At 34.6% G+C, this 19,335-nt stretch overlaps 1 protein-coding gene across 1 annotated transcript; it reads right to left on the minus strand.

Moving 5' to 3' along the window:
* Positions 1-15,357: 15,357 nt before the first annotated feature.
* Obp83cd (Odorant-binding protein 83cd) lies at positions 15,358-18,304 on the minus strand. Its single transcript, XM_067771423.1, has 3 exons — positions 18,159-18,304; positions 16,365-16,691; positions 15,358-16,288 (listed from the first exon to the last, which is right to left on the minus strand). Exons 1-3 carry the CDS (start codon positions 18,198-18,200, stop codon positions 15,935-15,937), a joined length of 723 nt encoding a protein of 240 aa, XP_067627524.1. The 5' UTR covers positions 18,201-18,304; the 3' UTR covers positions 15,358-15,934.
* Between the last annotated feature and the right edge of the window lie 1,031 nt (positions 18,305-19,335).

A 19,335-nucleotide genomic window follows, 5' to 3' on the forward strand; every position in this document is an offset into this window, starting at 1 on the left:
AAATAATTTGATTGAGCCATATCCGTCCGTCCGTCCGTCCGTCCGTTAACACGATAACTTGAGTAAATTTGGAGGTATCTTGATGAAATTTGGTATGTAGGTTCCTGGGCATTCATCTCAGATCGCTATTTAAAATGAACGAAATCGGACTATAATCACGCCCACTTTTTCGATATCGAAAATTAAAAAAAATACAAAAAGTACGATAATTCATTACCAAAGACAGATAAAGCGATGAAACTTGGTAGGTGAGTTGGGCTTATGGCGCAAAATAGAAAATTATTAAAATGTTTGACAATGGGCGTGGCACCGCCCACTTTTAAAAGAAGGTAATTTAAAAGTTTTACAAGCTGTAATTTGGCAGTCGTTGAAGATATCATGATGAAATTTGGCAGGAACATTACTCCTATTACTATATATATAAAATAAATAAAAAATAAATGTAAGGCGCGATAACCTCCGAAGAGATCTAAGGCCGAGCTTCTCTTCCAATTTGCGTCGTGACTTTCCCTACAAATTGGCCGGACGGGACCTACATGTTTAATCCCGACTCCGAACGGCATCTGCAAGGCAGATGAGTTTTCACTGAGAGCTTTTCATGGCAGAAATACACCCGGAGCGCTTTCCAAACACTGCCGAGGGGCGGCCCCGCGTAGAAAAATTGTCTTCTAATTTAAAAAGCTTATTTCTAAAATTGTTTGATGTTGCTTTGCCCGGGGTGCGAACCCACGGCATTCGGTGTGGTAGGCGGAGCACGTTACCATCACACCACGGTGGCCTACTATATATATGCTTAATAAAAATGAACAACATCCACGCCCACTTAAAAAAAAATTTTTTTTAAAGTAAAATTTTGACAAAAAATTTAATATCTTTACAGTATATAAGTAAATTATGTCAACATTCAACTGCAGTAATGATATGGTGCATACAAAAATAAAAGAAAATTTCAAAATAGGCGTGGCTCCGCCCTTTTTCATTTAATTTGCCTAGGCTACTTTTAATGCCTTAAGTCGAACAAAAATGTACCAGTCCTTGTGAAATTTGGTAGGGGCTTAAATTCTAGCACGGTAACTATTTTCTGTGAAAAAGGGCGAAATCGGTTGAAGCCACGCCCAGTTTTTATACCGTCGTTGACCGTCTGTCCTTCCGCTCGGCCGTTAATACGATATATTGGGCAAAGATCGATAAATCTTTACTAAACGCAGTTCACGTACTTACCTGAACCCACTTTGTATTGGTATAAAAAATGGGAGAAATGCGACTACGACCACGCCCACTTTCTCAGTATCGAAAATTACGAAAAATGAAAAAAATGCCATAATTCTATACCAAATACGAAAAAAGGGATGAAACGTGGTAATTGGATTGGTTTAATGACGCAAAATATAACTTTAGAAAAAAACTTTTTAAAATGGGTGTGACACCTACCATATTAAGTAGAAGAAAATGAAAAAGTTCTGCACGGTGAAATCAAAAGCCTTTGGAATATTGGCAGGAATACTATCCGTGGTATTACATATATAAATAAATTAGCGGTGCCCGACAGATGATGTTCTGGGTCACCATGGTCAACCTTTATGGCGATATCTCGAAAAGGCGTTCACCTATTGAACTAAGGCACCCTCCCTTTTAAAATACTCATTAACACCTTTCATTTGATAACCATATCGTAGAAACAAATTCTATAGTCACCCCTGGTCCACCTTTATGTCGATATCCCTAAATGGCATCCACCTATAGAGCTATGGCCCACTCCCTCTTAAAATATTATTTAGTACCTTCCATTTGATACGCATGCCATACAAACACATTCCAGGGTTACCCCAGGTTCATTTTCCTCCAGGGTGATTTTCCCTTATTTTGTCTCCATAGCTCTCAACTGAGTACATAATGTTCGGTTACACCCGAACTTAGCCTTCCTTACTTGTTATTAGCTAAATTTTTTTATGCACCCATCATGACTCAACTTACTGGCGTATGACATTGACGCTCCCAATCGCAATACCGAACGCCTTCATAAATATTCTTTAGCTGATGTTATCTATTATTTTGTAATCATTAACACGACTCTACAAAAAAAAAATTTGTTCTTTGTCCTAAAATTTGTTTCATGATTTTCTGTTTTGTTATAAACAAAAACAAAAGAATATACCCTTCGGTATAAAATTTGCTTTCGTTATAGTTATAGTAACAATACTCATGTCGCTAGAGTGATAACTAAACAACGGTCAGGTGTTTGTACAAATCTAGAATAACCTAAAATGTCGTCGCGAAAGTGTAAATATGAAGCTAATGCTTTTTGTTATATATGTGGGCAATTTATTAAAGTTCGAGATATAAAATATGAACTAAATTTATCCCCCATCCTCTGTGAAGCCTACGAAGCATATTTTGGCTGTCCTGTTTGGAATCAATACAAGACATTGCAAACGACATGTTGTTTTAGTTACTCTTAAATATGTTTGGAAGGTAAGCAAATTTTATTTAAATAGTAAATTAAATAAAGTAGACATATTGGTTTATCTTTCTATATTTTAGGTTGGTATCGAGGCGAGAAAATGTCTATGAAATTTGCAACACCAATAGTCTGGTGAGAACCAGAAGACCACGTTAAAGACTGGTATTTTTGCATTCTGAATCCGAGTAAAAGACGTAGAGCTAAAAATGCAAAACCTATCGAATATCCTGGTCTAGAATCTTCCTCTGCTTCACTGGCACACGATTTTACAAGACCAGTACCAGATACACCGAAACAATTATCGCTGAGAAGTGGATCATCTCTTAGTTATTATAAAAGCAATGCCGATAAGGGACACCAGAACAACCAAAACATCATTTCGTCACTACTGGAGATTTTAGTAGTTTGATTAGAGATTTAAATTTACCAAAAAGTAAAGCAGAGCTTTTAGGCTCTTCTTCGAATAACGTTATCAAAGCCAATATAATGAAAACATTATGGGAGATTATATTTGGGGTTTATTGAGGGATAGTACCTATGAACATAAAAAAAAAGTAAAAGTGTTCACTTTTCAAACATTTTCCAATTTTTTTGGAAGTTATTTCGATATTAAAACTTAACTAAAATATTTATTTGAATTGTTTCATTTTCAAGTAAAAATTAAAACCACAGATTTTGAAAAATTGCCTTCGAGCGGTTTCCTAAATAGGAAAACAAACTTTTTCATGCCATGCCGTCAAATTACCACCTATAGAATTGAAATTTAATGCTTTGAAGTCAAAGTCAAAGTTTGTGTTGACCCGTGTAATAAAATAGATTATTGACAATTTAGAAATATTTCAATGAAAATGAAACTGAGCAACAACAGCTAATCAATAGATGGGAGAAATAAACCAGACTATAAATTTTAGGATTGATTTTTCTCTACTTTCGGGTAATGATTTATCATTCAAATTTAGGGCCAGATTATGTGTGACACCGTGACACCTTGCGTCGCAGTCACTAGCATTTACATTCACAACTATATAATATCAAAAATTGGATAACAGCCATCAGGTTTATTGTCACTCACTTAGCTGAATGAAAGCTCTTATATGATACGAGTTCTGGTTCACACAAGAAAATATGAAATATGAATCTTTGCGTTATACATAATATACCCATTAAACTATTTTGCATGACTTTCAGTTGTCTGTTGTGGTGCTATTTTTAAATTAGGTGAAATGTCAAATTTCAACATTCTAAGTTTATTATTTACCAAATAATCAGGTTTTTTGTGTTTTTCAAAATGTTATATATATAAAAAGTGGGCGCGGTTATCATCCGATTCCGCTCATTTTCAATATCGATCTATTCTGGGTCCACATAAGCTCGTGCACCAAATTTGCTGTAGATATTTCAATATTTACTTAAGTTATCGTGTTAACGGACGGACGGACATGGCTCAATCAAATTTTTGGTCGATGCTGATGATTTTGATATATGAAAGTGTATATCTATCTCGATTCCTTTATACCTGTACAACCAACAGTTACCCAATCAAAGTTCATATACTCTGTGTGCAAAGCAGGCCGAGTATAAAAATAATTTTTTAAATCTATTACATTAAAATTATAAATATTCTGTTTGTTTGCAAATATATATGTTTGAAAATATATGTAGTTTTTTTTTTAATTTTTTTCTACTAAAACTAATTTGAAAAAAGAAAAACTGTCTGAACGAAAGTTGTTGGAAATGTTCTGAACTTATTTTAGCTGTAAAGAAAAAAAGTGTCCATAAAAAATTTGTTAAAAAAGATAATATAATAGTTAAAATTTCATTTTAGGTTTATTTCTCGTAATTTAAGCCTGACATCTCTACTAGAATTCAAACACACTATCTATATATTAATACGCTAACAAAATTTCCAGTGATATGAATGGATTCGTATAGATCAGCCGCAGTGCATAGGCCTATTTTTGTTAACAAATATTACTCTATTTGTTTATAATTAATAGAAAAAGTTTTTGTAAATCCAGCAATCTCTCCAAATATGGATGTTTACTTTCTTGCACAAAAGCGCGCCATCTTTGGACAAATTATGTAAGTGCTCTAAGACACAAACCTACATAAGCGTACGCACTACACGGTGAAAGATTAGAACTTGGTATCCCATTGTTGCCACTTACCTATAATAGCCTCTACCAAAATCCTAAAAAATTGTTCCAAAATAATTTGTAGCGTACCAAAAAATCTTAAATAGAATTAGTTTTTGACCGGCCCATTTTTTGTGGCAAATTTCACTTACACGTAAATACATAAGTCTTTATTTAACAGATTCTTTGTTTTTTATTTTAGTTGTTTTCAAAAAAACATGAAATCGTAAATAATGAGTTAACTTTTGTTGAAACTAACTAATTTATTTATAACAATTAATGGCAAATTTGCGCGAAAATGTTTTTACATTTGCAGATTTAATCCTCATTTTAGATAAAGCACGTTTTATACTGCACAAAAAACAAGTTACACAAATTTAACATTACATTTTTATACTCAGTTGAGCAGAGCTCACAGAGTATATTAACTTTGATTGGATAATGGTTGGTTGTACAGGTATAAAGGAATCGAGATAGATATAGACTTTCATATATCAAAATCATCGGTATCGAAAAAAAAATTTGATTACGCCATTTCCTTCCCTCCATCCGTCTGTCTGTCCGTATGTCCGTTAACACGATAACTTGAGTAAGTTTTGAGGTATCTTGATGAAACTTGGTATATAGGCTTCTGAGCACTCATCTCAGATCGATATTTAAAATGAACAATATGGGACTATAACCACGCCCACTTTTTCGATATAGAAAATTTCAAAAAACCGAAAAAGTGGGATAATTCATTACCAAAGACGAATAAAGCGATGAAACTTGGTAGGTGATATGAACTTATGACGCCGAATAGAAAATTAGTAAAATTTTGGACAATGGGCGTGGCGCCACCCACTTTTAAAAGAAGGTAATTTAAAATTTTTGCAAGCTGTAATTTGGCAGTCGTTGAAGATATCATTATGAAATTTGGCAGGAACGTTACTCCTATTACTATATGTATGCTTAATAAAAACTAGCAAAATCGGAGAAGGACCACACCCACTTTTTAAAAAAAATTTTTTAATTCAAATTTTAACAAAAAATTTAATATCTTTACAGTATATAAGTAAATTATGACAACATTCAACTCCAGTAATTACATGGAAAATGCAAAAATAAAATAAAATTTCAAAATGGGCGTGGCTCCGCCCTTTTTCATTTAATTTGTCTAGGATACTTTTAATGCCATAAGTCGAAATTTGGTAGGGGCTTAGATTCTGGGACGATAACTTATTTCTGTGAAAAAGGCGAAATCAGTTAAAGCCACGCCCAGTTTTTATACACAGTCGACCGTCTGTTCTTCCGCTCGGCCGTTAATTCGATAACTTGAGCAAAAATCTATAAATATTTACTAAACTCAGTTCACGTACTTATCTGAACTCACTTTGTATTGGTATAAAAAATGGCCGAGATCGGACTATGACCACGCCCACTTTTTCGATATCGAAAATTACGAAAAACGAAAAAAGTGCAATAATTCTATACCGAATACGAAAAAAGGGATCAAACATGGTATTTGGATTAGTTTATTGATTAGATTATTGAAAATATAACTTTAGAAAAAAACTTTGTAAAATGGGTGTGACAACTACCATATTAAGTAGAATGAAAAGAAAAAGCTCTGCAGTGCGAAAAAAAACCCTTGAAATCTTGGCAGGAACACTGTTTGTGGTATTATATATATAAATAAATTAGCGGTATCCAACAGATGATGCTATGGGCCACCCTGGTCCACATTTTGGTCGACATCTGGAAACGCCTTCACATATACAACTACCACCACTCCCTTTTAAAAGCCTCATTAATAAATTTAATTTGATACCCATATCGTACAAACACATTCTAGAGTCACCCCTGGTCCACCTTTATGGCGATATCTCGAAAAGGCGTCCACCTATAGAACTAAGCCCCACGCCATTTTGAAATACTCATTAACACCTTTCGTTTGATACCCATATTGTACAAACGCATTCTAGAGTCACCCCTGGTCCACCTTTATGGCGATATCTCGAAAAGGCGTTCACCTAAAGAACTAAGGCCCACTCCCTTTTAAAATGCTCATTAACACCTTTCATTTGATACCCATATCGTACAAACAAATTCTAGGGTCACCCTTGGTCCACCTTTATGCCGATATCTCGAAAAGGTGACCACCTATACATCTAGCACGACTCCTTTTTAAAACCCTCATTCATATCTTTAATTTGATACCCATATTGTATAAACACGTTCGAGAGTCACCCCTGGTCCACCTTTATGGCAATATCTCGAAAAGGCGTCCACCTATAGAACTAAGCCCCACGCCCTTTTAAAATACTCATTAACACCTTTCGTTTGATACCCATATCGCACAAACAAATTCTAGAGTCAACCCTGATCCACCGTTATGGCGATATCCCTAAATAGCGTCCACCTATAGAACTATGGCACACTCCCTCTTAAAAAATACTCTTTAATACCTATCATTTGATACACATGTCATACAAACACATTCAGGGTTACCCTCGGTTCATTTTCCTACATGGTTATTTTCCCTTATGTTGCCACCATAGCTCTCAACTGAGTATATAATGTTCGGTTACACCCGAACTTAACCTTCCTTACAAGTTTATAATATTGCCTTTTATGCTAATTTATTTTATTTCTTATTTTATTTTTTTTTTATATATTCTCTTATTTCAAATTGGTTTCTTATTATTTAAATGCAACTTGAGGGAATCGGAAAGTTTCACGTTGTATATTAAACGAAACAGAAAAAGCGTCCCAAAAATGTTTTTGATTTTTGGTCAAAGCGGCAACCGGCATCATAGCGGCCGTATTGCATAGGCAGTATATGATCCACTATATTTATTATTAGGCTAACTTTGTTGGATTATATATCCATTTATCGGATGCTTAGATCCCATAACCCTAATTTGTTTATGTCGCTTAAAGTTATGAGATCAACTTTATTTTAGTAAATATGTTTGCGTGAATAATTTCAATGTTTTTGTTGGTTTTTCTTTTCTTTCTAATTTATTCTGCTTTGTTATATCTTAGTATTATATTGTTCACAGATGGTAGATATGGTCATATATATTCATGAAATGGAGTGGTTACAAATTTAGTACAAATTAATTACGTACATAGATCTCAATGGGAATCCCAACATTAAATATCCGAACATTAGAATCTTCATATTTCCACAATGATCACAGTAAAACCCGGAAAAAAGTCTAAGTGCACTTATTGCATTTTTATATGGAACTGTTTGTTCACTTCATTTAATTTTTTCGCAATTTATATACTTCATTTTTTTCTTAAATTAAACATTTTTTTAGTAAACTCTGCCTTCTTTCTCATTACATAATTTTTTTGTATTTTTATTTTATTTTTTATGAAGGTATCCTCTATTCTACTCGAAATTGTTGTTTTGTGTCACACTTAGTACATATTAGATATGTATTTATACAAAATTAAACGGGTGGCGTGAAATAGGCTAAATTCCTTTAGCAAATTTTTTCGTTTTTAACTAAAAGTTCGTATTTTTTGAATTATGACACTATTGACGTTAATGGGCGATATATGTATATGGGTGATATAGGCGTACTGGGGAACCGAGCTCCCAAAACTAATTTCGGTAGCGCGCCAACGGGGACCTTCCGGGTGGTGTGGGAAAACCTATTTTTCAATTCAATTTCAAGTAATTTCACCATAATTCAATGTCGATTTCATTTGATTTTACATAATTTTTATATTTTTGTTTAAGGAGCTCCATACCAAAACATTATAATTACATGTGAAAAGTTTGTAGAAAATTTAAGAAAATACAATCAAAAAGTACAAAGTCTTAAATCAAATTCAAAATTTTAGAGAAAAAGTTAAGTAAGTTAGACCAGTTTGCTATATTTCCAACACTTGATGCATAGAATGAGTTGAAAAAAATACACGTTGGTCGAATTTCGACCACAGGCGATACTAGTAGATATTAATACAGATTCTGAAATGTACGTAAAATACCTTTAAAGTAAGCCCAATAAGTTATTTTCCTATAATTCTATCAGAAGCTATGAAGATTTTTTGGCCAAACCCTACATTCATATGGCAAAATATCTGTTTTGCAAAAATCGGGACCTCGAAATCGGACTTAGAGTTATGTTGTCTTCATCAATTTTTCTTAGAATCATCTGTAGATTACGGTTTTGCTATTCTCCTCATGGAAAGAAATCCATCCATACAATTTGACCCGCTCTAACAGATATGTTCAAATATTTTTTCATATTGTAGAATTAACGCCAACTAAGTCAGCTGAAAGGTAAGCCCCTATGAAATAAAATATTATCAAATGCTTTACAGGCATACACTAAAATGACAGTAGTAAAAGTCTTGTTAATTTCAAAACCTACGACATCTTCAAATATAGATATCAATATGTACAAATGTTAGCTTAACTGTTGAGCAATTGAGTGCTGGTTGTGTTAGAAGAGCCGAACAGCAAGAGCTACGGCCAAAGATTTTGGTGAGTGTTTGCCGGATGTTTTTGCTACTAACGTCGCAAGCTCTTTGGGTAGCGAGTGATTCTTCAAACAGAGTTAAACAAATAAGTAAGTCATAGTTCAGGCGACATCGTACATTTTATACCCAGCTGTCATCTATTATAAAAAAAAAATAAAAAAAAAGAGAGAGGTTAATATAATTTATGTAAAATTGAACATGCTGTTAGTAAAATGCAGCGTCGCAAAGTACCCTCAGAGATATACTATAAAAGCATAGGACCCTCCGATTTTAAAACACTTTAAGTTTTCACACTTATACCGCGGTATGTCGATATCCCGAATGTAATCGTAAGTGTAGGCGTTAGCGTAGTATTAGAAGTTATATGCTATAAGGGGCTATAGAGCATAAGCTTAAGGAAAGTGTTGGGGTAGTGTGTGAGATTATTTTACTGTTTAAGAAAGTAGAGAATGTAAGCGGAAGTATTGCCACGGCACTGCAGCGTGGGGTGGAACCGGTGTACGCGGTGGAGTGAAAGGAAAGAAAAAAGATTAAAGGGAAGAAAAAGGAAGTAAAACCGAAACAATAGCCGAAGAAAAAGGCGTTATCCACGGGCTATCGGCGTTTTATCCATTTTATTTCGATAAGTTTTCGTTTTGATATAGTTGGGTTGTCAATAAGGGAGTAGCAGTTGTCGATGAGCTATCTAGTTTTATCAAAAAGTTTTGGTATTGGAAAATATATCAATTTATAATTTATTGAAAAGTTAACGTTTTGTTATCATAACGTTGCCAATTTTTCATCGGAATTTAATCTAAAATGTATCGACTTTTTATCCAAAATGTATCGATTTATTATCGAAAACCTAGCGATTTGTTATCAAAAGCTTTTAAATTGGTTTTCAAAGAGTTATCTATTCTTATCGGAAACGAATCGATTATTTTTCGAGAATTTCCGATTTTTCGTTTGAGTGTTACCAATATTTTAACGGCGTTTTATCGATTTGTTATGGAACTTTAGCGATTTGATGTTGAACCCTCATCGATTTGTTAGTTATCGAATTGATATCGATTAGTTAGTGACGACTCAACGGTTTGTTATGAATCAAATACAGATAAAATTTCAATACAAATTCAATGACACATGTGTAGCCCGCCGATGACAAGGCGACAAGAACCAATAATAAGCCGATTACACGAAGACAGCTAACTTATAACGGACTAAAAACTCAACAAAACGCAAAATGTTTTGCTTTTGGTAAATGTGCCCTGGGAGACCTTTAATTTTCTAGATGTTCACTTATATGTTTATGCATCGCACTTCACGAGTTCTCGGTGCTCACGGTTTTACACTTTTTCCTAAATATTAAAAAATATTATCTTTTTTTTCTATTTTAAATATCCAAAACATGATGGAATCACCGTATATGAATATATAAATTACCGTGAAGATATATAAATTTCAGCTCAAGTTCTAGCATAAACGGGCAGCCAAAAGCACTGCCAGATGGACTAATATAGCTTAATTGCCTACCCCTCTTAGCTTCAGTATTTCAACAGTTAAAGTTGACTATAGTTCAACCTTGCTACTTTGGTCGAGGACATAATATTTTATTGCTAATCTCAGTTTAATGCCACAAAGTTGCAGATTTTCATTTCTAGTCAAGTTTAAATGGAGTTTAAGCTTGCACTGAAAAACTGAATCTTATGCCTAGAAATTTTATATGAAGAAGTCATATTAATTAAACGTATTATTGTTTTCCGGCTTAGCACAACTTAGTATAAAAAGGCGAAGGCAAAATTTAGCAATATTATGTTTAGGTTGTTGACTTTTCGCTTCCACCATTATTGCTGCTGTTAAGGTTGAAGCTGCTGCTGCTACCAGGCCTGCTTAATCTGACGCTGATCTGCATAACAAAAGTAAACTTGAATAGAGGACCTAAACCAATATATGCTCTGCAGAGAAAGTAATAGCCAGTATTATACTGTTTTCACACAGAACCTTAATGATCTCATTTCACCTGCTAATGGAATCGTAAATTTTTTGCTTTCAAACAGAAGTAACTGCTCGATTAGTATGAAGGATGAAATGTCAAGCGAATAAAATGACAATGCTATATGGCAGACAATCATGGCGGAACGATACAAGGTGGGAGCATGGTGACATACCTAAATCAAATCAAATAAAAAAGTTTATAATCAGCTGTTCGATGCGGCCACCTTGTATCGTTCCGCCATGCAGACAATGACATTTGCTTTGACAAATGACATTTTTAAGCACTGAACACACCAAAAACTAAGAAGCGGAAACGGAAGCGGAACGCTGCCAACAGAGTTGCATTGTGCTTTTGACTTCATTAGGCATTCGATTAGCTACTAATGAAATAATAATAGATTCGAATTTTGTAGGGAAGATTGAGCTCAATAAGCGTCTTAATGTAGAAAATTGCCTTTATTATTCAATAAGCCGTCTGTATGAAAATAGTATTAGGCTAGATAGTTGTAGTAATTTAGCTCGAAACACCTCTGAAGAAATGTAACCCGCGCTTGTGTGCTAATTTGCGAAACTTATTTTAATGTTTTAGTTTTTTTATTTGTATAAGCCGAACAAATTTTCGTAACATTAGTCAATACTAGCAGCAATTGGGAAGGTAATTTTATGTGTTTAAGTTTTCGCGAATATCACGCACACTCACTATTATATATGTAATATCTTAAAAGTTTGCTTGTAGTCAACTTTATTTCCGACAGGGTAGCTGCAATTGGATGAGTGCAATAGCTTGCAGGCCAACAACAAATAAAAAATTAATAGGGTAAAAGTCAAATAATTCTATGCTAAGCTGCACGCTTGTCTTTCAGCTAAAGCACAGCTCGTCTGTATGCAAACTAATCCTCTTAGATGTGCACAGTTGTGATGTCATGTCAGGTATACTCACACAAATGCGCATACGTACACATTCAAAACTGGGGCAACGAAAAGCGAAATAAAGATTTGTATACCTTTCATGAAAACGAAATGGTATATTTAGTTTGTCACGAATCTCAAAATCGTAAGTCCTTAAAGGAGAAAACATCGACCCACCAATAAATATTCCGAAACGATCAGCATGAAGAGCTGAGTTGATTTAGCCATGATTGTTTGTACGTCTGTCTGTTTGAATGCAAACTAGTCCCTCAGTTTTTGAGATATCTTGACAAAATTTGGTTAGCGGGAATATTTAGGTGTCCAGTTAGACATTTGGCGGAACCGGCCGGATCGGACCACTTATCCCATACAACCGATTTTTCAGAAAAGGGAATTTTTGTCATATCTTCTTAAATTTATCAGATTGAAACTTCGAACTTCACCATATGCTTTCGTATACTGCATATATTGTTGTCTGAGAAAATTGTATAGATCGGTCGTATATATAGTATATATCCATACAGTCGATTGTTCAGATAAAACTTTTCATGAATTCGGCCACATTTCACTAGCCAGAAACTTCCGATTTCACCTATCTGTCTGTTTGAACGCAAACTAGCTTCTTTGAAATTTTTTTACAAATAGGCGGGATTGTATTTTCCTTCAGAAGCTTTAGTAGGAAGAAATACACTCGAAGTGGTTGCCCCGCTTAGAATTATTTCATTCAGGTATATTGATGCTGCTATTATCGGGACTTGGGAAGCATGCCGAGCTACTTACAACTAGCAGCCATGTTTTAGAATAATTGCCTAAAGTTTTTTGATGTGAATTGTCTCATCTTGTCAGAATCCCACTATTAGTTCGGCCAGCCCACTACCTCTACACCTCAGGACAAATTTAATCGGATTATAGTTCATCATGAAAAGTATCACGCCTTCGGCACTGCCGAAGACAGCTCCATTCATACTTGTTTTTTTTTTATAAGATATGATGATCTTCGAAATACATACATATGTAAATTAAACCAATTATTAGTATTTGTTCGGGTAAATTTTAATAATTATAAAGTTACACATATGTGAATATTTAAACTAAGAGATCAGGAATGATCTGTTGTAACTTAAAGAGCTTTGTTAAAGGCTTTTAATTTTGGCTTCACAATATGCGCATGTTTGTGCATCTCATTTTGTTTAAAAACTCTATGTTCGTACCCTGTAGGGAAGTCAGTAACTAGTGAAGCAAATTTCTGGTTCAGAAAAAACCTAAAGTACCAAGTACGTACTAGTAACTACTAGTCACTAGATTTTTTCCATTCCAAATTAGACATTTGGAGTTTTTTTTTTGTCATATTTAACACATATTACATTAATATTTTATCTACAAAAGAAAAAAGTGCTAATAGCTTTAAAAATAATACGTTTCCACCCAACCCAAACTCCGCGTTTGTCAACTTGAAATTTTTGATTTTTAGCTTTAGAATTATTGATACTGAAATTAAAACGCATCTTTCCATACCTCAGCCGATATTTTTAGACATGCTTTGGCAATCGTACGAAAAAACGGAGTTTGGGTTTCTTTCCCTGTACTTGAGAGCCTTTTCCTTAAGTAAACTCCATAACATACATACATATGTATATGTAGGTAAACAAATTTGCAGCCATGAGGTTAAAAAAGTAAACAACTTATTAAGACGCCATATGAAGACTTTTTGCATTGCTTGCTTTTTACCTTATCATTTAAATATACTGAATTAAAATAAATAAATAATTAATTAGAGTTTTCTTCTGGATCAGAACTTTCTCGAAAGGAAGTTGATATTTCCAACGCAAATATTGATGGGGTGGTTCGGAGATATCGTAACGTGGGATAAAATCCTGTTAGATGCAACATGTAGAATTTCGATCTGGTCCGGAACTAACGAATTGCATCAGCAAAAGCATTAGATCTAAACTGTAAATTTTTACACTAGTTTGGAGCTGTCGAAAAAGGATTAATAAGGGGACTAGATCTATAATAACGAGTTTTCACTAGTCCGGAACTATCGAAAAAGTACTAATACACCAATTAACTCTAAGGTGGAGACTTTTATCTATTTTGGAACTATAGAAAAGGTAATGCAGCAGCGACGATTTTTATCGGCCTATTGATAAATGATTCAAGGATCGATTCTGGCTGAAGGCCAGAACAATAATATGGATGATAATTATTTTTGTTTTTTTTTTTTTTAATTTTTCTGTAATTGAAAAATTGGTTAGCGCAGCGTGCCTAAAGCGTACTGATAATGAAGGCTTAGCAACCTTCTAAATGGATCTATCTGCTCAGCAATGGCGGGTTGTCTGAAAAATGTTCTACCTAAAACTCAAATTATGTTTTTGGATATATGTAGATCAAGTTACGCCTTAACATATTGACCGAACAGTGAGATTAAGAGTAGGAATGAGATTGAGTGTGGGAGTGGGATTGAAATTTGACGTGGAAGCGGGACTGGGAGTGAGATTAGGAATTAGAACGCCAATAAAAACGTTTGGAAGAGACAAGTAAAGTGAGAATGAAAAGGGGAGTGTTTTAAAAACATTAAAGTAAAATTTTTCACAAAACAGAGTCTGCCAGCACCGCTGCAATAAAAAAACTAAAATTAGTTGTTTTTTTTTTTTATTTGCATATTTATTTGTATATATTTTATGTTACCCATTAAGCTTGCTTGCTGAAAATTTCTCACTTCCCCATATCAGTTTAATGTGAAATCGTCGAACTCGTTGCAATTAGAAATGACTAAACTACATATCACACAGCTTCGTCTAACGATAGCTAATTCAGAAATCGGTAATAACAAAGTTAAGCGTACCAGCGTCTAACTCAGGTCAATACTTACCGAGCTGTTTAATCGTTTGAATAATTCACCAACTAAGATCAACTACACTATTAAAATAAGCAATTTCGCCATAAAAGTCCTTCGACAGAAGCATTTTAAACGTGAGATCTTTGCGATTAGTATGCCTTGTTGTTCATAAATGTTGGATGCACCTAAAATGACTATGCATGGTCCAATAAACATGCAAATTATCTTTATATTACACTTAAGAGGAGGGTGCGTTATTAATGAACGCTTTCTACAATTATACCATTGCATGTTCGGAAGTACTCAAAATTATTAAAAAAAACATCGAATTTGCTGCAGGGAAGTAAAATTAAGTCTTTCTTTACTCTACCGCCTAGAACATGTTTTTAAGTTCGGGAGCGAGAGCACAAAATAGCATGTCTGTACTTAGAAATAGTTGAAATGAAGCAAAGGGACTACTCAAAAAAGTCCCAACTTTTACTGAAGGCTGTGATATTTTTTCGATGATCGCTTTATTAATCTAGGTGGCTTTTCTGCTGAATGCCATAAAATCATCTACAAATATAAGTTCATATATCTGCGGTCACAAGTCATAATAGCCAAATTCTAAAATGACGCCATCAACAAGGTTGTATAAAACGCTTCAAATCTCTATTTTAAAAGTCAAACATACACAAACATTATTCGTAATAAATAGTCAAATTATTTAATCTATAGTGTTCATCTATTAGTTATAAAATGCTACCAAAAATAAATCTTGCGAATCATCCTATTTCGACTTAGGCGATTATGACTTGTGACCACAGATATGTATATGTGTATGCTTATATATAGTGATTAGCCGACGAGATTTAAATAATTATATATATTTTAATTGTAATACTTTATTCGACTTTGACTCATTCATCGCATGCTTTATTAAATAAAAAAGCTCAGCTAGAATAACTAAATTAAAACTATTTATATATTTAACATACATACGTACATAGATGAGTATCTATAAATGTAAAACACAAATTTGATTAGAACACAACCTAAACATTTACTTTTACTTTTTTGTAGTTTTATAATTTAATCTAAAAGTAGCACGTGCTCATCTCTTTCAATACACAAAGTAACCATCACGGTGTTCACTCAGGTACTAGCCAATCCAAAACATGTAAATTCTTGATACATCCACGCACATATATCACCATTGCGTCTCAGCGCGAAACAATGTTGTATATTCGCTTCAGCTTTTGGCACACCCAGATGTGTTCTCAGAGCTGGAATATTCCATTGAAGCTTTTGTTGATGGTAAACTTTTAAACGATGAATGAAACATTTGGTAAAACAAGGTATGGGTTCACGTACTGGTTTTTTCTTATATTCCTTCATGCGTTCCCACTGATACTGATCGAAAAGATGCAGACAATCTCTCATCACCATTTTAGCTTGAGTGCTAACATTCGCCATACTTTCAATTAGAACAAATGGATCATCTTCAAGCTAAATAAATTTGAGTAGATATGAAAATAATATTAATAATAGTTTTATTGAAGGATAGTCCATGTTTACCGCTCACATTAACAAGACAATTAAATCCGTGATAAGCTTCTACACATTTATTTGGCAGTGGTGCCATACGATGTCTGCAAGCATTGTAGAGTACTTGTCCAAATTGTCGAGTTACTTGTTCCTCTTTGAAACCCACAGCATCATCGTATATGTCAAACATATTTTTAAGATAGCATTTCGAGAAGCATGGTATCTCCTCATAATCCTCGGACCACTCTTTGAAGCGCACCAAGCGTTGAGCATTCTCTTCGGTTAAGCCACCATAGCTTTTGAGACATTCAGCAATTATACGACTCTCATCGATATTTGTTTTAACTATGGCGCTAACGGGAGACTTGAAACAAAAGTTAGAAATCGGTTAGAAAGTTATTAGAACTTAAGATTCCTATTCGAACACAAGCATGAATTAATCAACAATTTGGTTTCTCACGAGGTTCTCGTATCACGAAATAGTCGTTAACTTTGCGAGCTTCTCGATATTCAATTTAGTCGCTGTATTCTCAGTATCTATGCACTCTTTTTTTAACTTGACCTTTTTTTTTGTTCATTATACTGCTTTTCTAATGCTACTTCACTTAACACATATTTACATAATTTTGTTCATAATACTCTAATTATTCATCGAGAAATCAAGAATTCGGCCTCTCGTGAGCTTCTCGAATCTCGAAATATTCGTAAAGCGCGCGAGCTTCTTGACATTCAATTTAGTCGCTTCATTGGCAGTATTCTATGCATCTCGATGTCTTTAACTTTTTTATTGTGTTCCCGAGGTTAGGTTAGGTTGAACTGGCCGGTCCATGAGGACCTCACATAGACTGATTGAGTCCGCAGTGTTGCCACAAGTTTGTTTTAACGACCAAACTGAAAAACCCTATCAAAACCCAGGACCTATGTTATAAAATAACTCTGTCCTCTTGGCAAATACTAGAAGCTTCCTAGGACTTAAGCCACTTGCTGCTTCTAGATCTGACAGCTGTATCACTAATAATAGCTGGATTCTTAGCCTGGCAAGTGCAGGGCGCGAGCACAGAACGTGCTCGATCGTTTCCTCCTCCAACCCGCACTTCCTACATCTGCTATCACCGACCAAGCCTAATTTAAAGGCATGTGACGCCAGAAGGCAGTGTCCAGTCAGAATACCCGTCATGAGTCTACAGTCCTCTCTTTTTAATGATAGAAGCAACTGTGTTAGTCTAAGGTTGTAAGACCTACACATAATTTTCGACACTTTACAGCCCCGCGTTTGAACCCACGCCTTTCCCGGTTGGTCGATCATGTGCACCTCTCGCCTTCGCTTAATCTTGCCCAACCTAATTGGGACGTCTACGGAACAAGCTTCAAGGGATGCGCCTTTTTTATTCCCATCTATTCCCGTATGTCCTGAGACCCAATATAGATGCATGCTTCTCCCTGTCCCGATTCTCTCCAGAGACTGCTTACACTCTAACACGCATTTAGATGCTGTGCTACGGGATATTATTGCCTTGATTGCTGCTTGACTGTCAATGTAAAAGTTAACACGGTTGCAGCTTAAGCTATTCTCTTCCAGGGTTTCTACTGCTTTGGTTGCGGCTAATATTTCCGCTTGGAAAACGCTACAGTAATCCGGCAGCCTGTGTTCCCGAAAACCGCAATGATTTAATTCGTTGCGAAGAAGCTCGCGAGCTTTACGAATATTTCAGGATTTGAGGATCTCGCGAGATGCCAAGGCTCACGAGACATTTCTTCTTGAACAAGCTCGAGGAATTTTAAGCTTTAAAAATGATTAAAGAAACAAAATTTAACAGAATGGCACACTTACTAAAACTAATCCTGAAAATAGCAGAAATATACTAAATTTCATTATTTTATGAAATAATTTCGTCTCTATAGCACCTTATGTGTATTACTATGATGTTGGTATTTTGTTCGATTGGAATGCGCGCCAGTTGTGTATTATTTGTCTAATTTAAGTTGACTATTTGCTATGGCGAATTTCTTTTGGTATGAATTAGTAATTATCAGCAAATTCTAATGAGAGGAAAAATAATTAATCAATAATTACTGATAATGGAGCGTTTTGAGAACTATGCTTTAAAATATAGGGTATAAGCATTCGCATTTACAAAGTTTACGACTATCATTGTAAATAGAAATAGCCTTAATTTAAGAAAATTCGTTATGTATATTAAGAACCCTAAAGCAGTGGAAACTGTGGTGGAGTACGTTGTCAAAAACATTGCAATGCAGAAGTTATTATGTGGAAACAAAGATGACGGTGGAGTTCACCCTAACGCAATATATAAACAGTTCAAAAAATATTACGGCCGTCATGACGGTACAAACCAGTTCATTAACGTTTTTCTCACCGTCATTGTGAAAGCGGTGAACATTTTGTCAAATAATTCAAATTGTTCATTACAATAAACAACATTTTTAATTTTTAATTAAAAAAAATTTTTTTTTTTGTATGTACATCAGAACAACTACAAACATCTAAAGAAAAACAAGTAAGGAAGGCTAAGTTCGGGTATAACCGAATATTACATACTCAGCTGAGAACTTTGGAGAAAAAATAGGGGAAATCACCATGTCGGAAAATGAACCTAGTGTAACCCTGGAATGTGTTTGTATGACACGGGTATCAAATGAAAGTTTTTAAAGAGTATTTTAAAAGGGAGTGGGCCATAGTTCTATAGGTGGACGCCATTTCGGGATATCGCCATAAAGGTGGACCAGGGTGACTCTAGAATGTGTTTGTACGATATGGGTATCAAATTAAAGTATTAATGAATAAAAGGGAATGACCCTTAGTTGTATATGTGAAAGCGTTTTCGAGATATCTACAAAAATGTGGACCAGGGTGATCCAGAACATCATCTGTCGGGTACCGCTAGTTTATTTATATATGTAATACCACGTACAGTATTCCTTCCAAGATTCCAAGGGCTTTTGATTTCGCCCTGCAAAACTTTTTCATTTTCTTCTACTTAATATGG

This window comes from Eurosta solidaginis, chromosome 1, assembly GCF_040869045.1.
Source record: "Eurosta solidaginis isolate ZX-2024a chromosome 1, ASM4086904v1, whole genome shotgun sequence".
In the NCBI taxonomy this organism is placed as follows: Eukaryota; Metazoa; Arthropoda; class Insecta; order Diptera; family Tephritidae; genus Eurosta; species Eurosta solidaginis.

What these genes read in the sequence shown, in the direction of transcription:
- Obp83cd (XM_067771423.1), bottom strand. Translation starts at nt 18,200, where the DNA reads ATGAAATTTAGTATATTTCTGCTATTTTCAGGATTAGTTTTA. An exon ending in TATTTTCAGGATTAGTTTTA is followed by an intron (nt 16,692 to 18,158) that starts GTAAGTGTGCCA and finishes TTTTGTTTCAAG; the next exon opens with TCTCCCGTTAGCGCCATAGT. An exon ending in GATTTAATTGTCTTGTTAAT is followed by an intron (nt 16,289 to 16,364) that starts GTGAGCGGTAAA and finishes AAATTTATTTAG; the next exon opens with CTTGAAGATGATCCATTTGT.